Genomic DNA, 2,975 nt, shown 5'->3' on the forward strand with positions numbered 1-2,975 from the left:
TCTTAACAAAAAGGCAGTGTTGCGTCAGAGGTAAGGATTTACTGTATACAACAGAGTTCACATACAATCTAGAAAACCTCAATCTTATTTCATCTGTCAAGTAAAAAAAAATTACAAAGGTACAGATCATGAAGTCTTGAAAAAGACAAGGCTAAATACAGTACTAGTTAGGACAAGTATTTTGCAAAGTTAAAAATGTCTTGCATTGCTCATTTGCTGTAATTTACTGGCTCCTCTCCTTCTTCTTTGAGTAAACATGTGCGCACAAGAGCTTCTGTGACAATGTATGGGTCACAGTTCGCAGACGGACGGCGGTCCTCAAAATAACCCTTCTTGTCCTGCCCCACCGCACGAGGGATGCGGATGCTGGCTCCCCGGTTGGCCACACCAGCGGAGAATTCATCGATATTTGAGGTTTCATGATGACCGGTCAAACGTCTGGCGTTGTCTAGCCCACCTTTGGGGTCGTAGGCACGGATGTGGTATCTGTGTCTCTTTGCAAGCCTTTCAATTGACTCCTCGATGATTCTGGGCAGAAAAACAAAGACTCATGAGAAATGGAAACTTGTATTTATGAAGATACATACTGCTGTGTTACATAATTTATTACATCAAAGCAAAATAAAGTCCTTCTTACTTGAGCCCGCCTTCGTCTCGCATCTCCTTTGTGCTGAAGTTAGTGTGGCATCCTGCACCATTCCAGTTTCCTGGGATGGGTTTGGGGTCAAAGGAAGCCACCACGCCAAAATCCTCACAAACCCTGTGAAGGATGAAGCGAGCAACCCACAGGTGGTCTCCCATGTTGATACCTTCACACGGCCCAATCTGGAACTCCCACTGAGGCAAAAAGCACAGGAATTATTAATGTTATTTCATAGTTTACCCAAATATGGCTGCTTTTATTATCTTCCCTCTAAAGAACATCTGTTTATAAGGAAATGACAGGAAACATACCTGAGCTGGCATGACTTCAGCATTGGTACCACAGATCTGGACCCCGGCGTACAAACAGGCTCTGTAGTGGGCTTCTACTATGTCCCGTCCATATGCTTTATCTGCACCCACTCCACAGTAATAAGGCCCTAACCATGACAACACAAACAAAATTGAAACAGTCAGATGACCACTTCTAATGTGCCCTCATCGTATAAACAAACACTGGAAACTTAACACTCACCTTGTGGACCTGGAAAACCGTTGGACGGCCAGCCAAAGGGATGTCCATCTACACCCAGCAGAGTGTACTCCTGCTCCATACCGAACCACGGGTGGGTGTTTTCCACCATGCTCATGATCTGTTTACATGTGTGCCGCAGATTAGTCTCTGTAGAAGCAAAAGACAGAAATTAAGTAACATACAAGACAGTTTTAGTGTCGGCATCACTCGGATTCATTCCTCATGCCTCACCTGCTGGTTTGCAGTTGTACTTGAGCACCTCACACAGCACCAGCTTGTTGGGGTCTTTCCTGAAGGGGTCCCTGAACATGGCTGCAGGGATCAGATACATGTCGCTGTTGGAGCCTTCAGACTGATAGGTGCTGGAGCCGTCAAAGTTCCACTCAGGAAGATCTGACAAAAGTAGATTAAAAAAGAAATTAAATCAATGGGCTTCAAAACAAATCTTATCAAGTGTTTTCCTGGACTGCTATTGATTAGATTCACAATAAATCTTACCCTCAATCTTCTTGGGTTCAAAATCCAAAGTTCTGGTCTTGCATCGCAGCCCCTCTCCAGATCCATCTATCCAGATGTACATGGCTTGGACTTTATCTCCCTGAGGGAGACTCATGTACTGCTGCTTCACAGCTTTGCTCAGTTTAGAACTTAATGAAGTGGCCATTTTTGACCCTGAAACCTACAAAGTGAAGAAGGCAGATGATAAGGCTTCTTCAGCAGTGATCACAGAGGAGTAGGATGTAAAGAGGATGAGAGAGAAGGACCATGAGGCCTGGAGATGAATGAGGTTAAAGATAGAGCCTTAAAGCTTTAGGGTAGAAAACAACAGCACATCCATGCTACAGTGTTTAGTCTATTACTTTGACAGTTTATATGAGAGGTTACACAAGACAAGAGCAAATGTAAAAAATGAGTACTGCTAAAAACACACCGGGCGTAAACATGCAAACACTAAACAGAGCCTTATCACATTGAAACAAAAGCAAAGTTTAAGATGCAAACATAAAACAAACTAATCTAACGACGATAATAATCGTGGATGTGTGGAAATGCTTACCGTATGTTAGGTATAGAAAAATATCAAACGGTGAAAGCAGCTTGTAAATGTGTGGTCAGTGTGGAACTCTCTATTGTTTTTCATTCCTGCTTCCCTCCGCGTCCACGTTGGATTTATAGCGCACTGGAGCATCCCCGACGCGTCTGATTGGTCCACGGAAAACGTGATCAAACCGTGATGAGGAGCCGAGAAACCTCAGTGTGAAAGTCCTGAATATCAAAAGAACAACACCCCATGGGAAGGTCTTCATCAATTCACCCCCAGAATATCAATACCCACCCGAACAGAGGTGATCCGAACAGGTTTTAAAATGTTACAATGATCCAGGAGCCGCGTTTTTTATGTGATAAACAAGAAGTGCGCCCTCTAGCGACAGTGAAACAGACTGTTTTTGTATTACACACGGAACAATTTGTTCTCAGAGGTTGAAAAAAATAAGCTGATTCACTGACAACATATTTAACCCAGTCACATTTGACCTGCACAGTTCAATTACACTATCATAGCACTACTACAGTGGCACAGAGTGATGCAGAGATGCATGGACCTATTTTATTTCAAGCAGAATTAAATTATGTGGCAACACTTCAGCATAAACATACTAATCAAGTACTTACCCTGAGTATCAGATATAAGATGCTATTTATTGTGCAGCAGACTTATGGGGAATATATGATTACTACTGATTCATTTTCATTCATATTCACTGATATTTCATTTTACAGCAGGTGGAGGTAATTT

The 2,975-nt window shown here is 42.7% G+C and overlaps 1 protein-coding gene across 2 annotated transcripts; it reads right to left on the reverse strand.

The window, feature by feature from the left end:
- glulb (glutamate-ammonia ligase (glutamine synthase) b) lies at positions 1-2,395 on the reverse strand. 2 transcript variants are annotated; one of them, XM_030132929.1, is made up of 7 exons: positions 2,235-2,395; positions 1,676-1,856; positions 1,409-1,570; positions 1,178-1,324; positions 955-1,082; positions 638-837; positions 210-528 (listed from the first exon to the last, which is right to left on the reverse strand). In XM_030132929.1, exons 2-7 carry the CDS (start codon positions 1,839-1,841, stop codon positions 210-212), a joined length of 1,122 nt encoding a protein of 373 aa, XP_029988789.1. In that variant the 5' UTR covers positions 1,842-1,856; positions 2,235-2,395. The 2 variants fall into 2 exon arrangements, with proteins under 2 accessions (XP_029988790.1, XP_029988789.1); XM_030132930.1 differs by lacking the exon at positions 2,235-2,395 and having other exon boundaries at positions 1-528; positions 1,676-1,841.
- Between the last annotated feature and the right edge of the window lie 580 nt (positions 2,396-2,975).

Source organism: Sphaeramia orbicularis, chromosome 4 (assembly GCF_902148855.1).
Source record: "Sphaeramia orbicularis chromosome 4, fSphaOr1.1, whole genome shotgun sequence".
Classification (NCBI taxonomy): Eukaryota; Metazoa; Chordata; class Actinopteri; order Kurtiformes; family Apogonidae; genus Sphaeramia; species Sphaeramia orbicularis.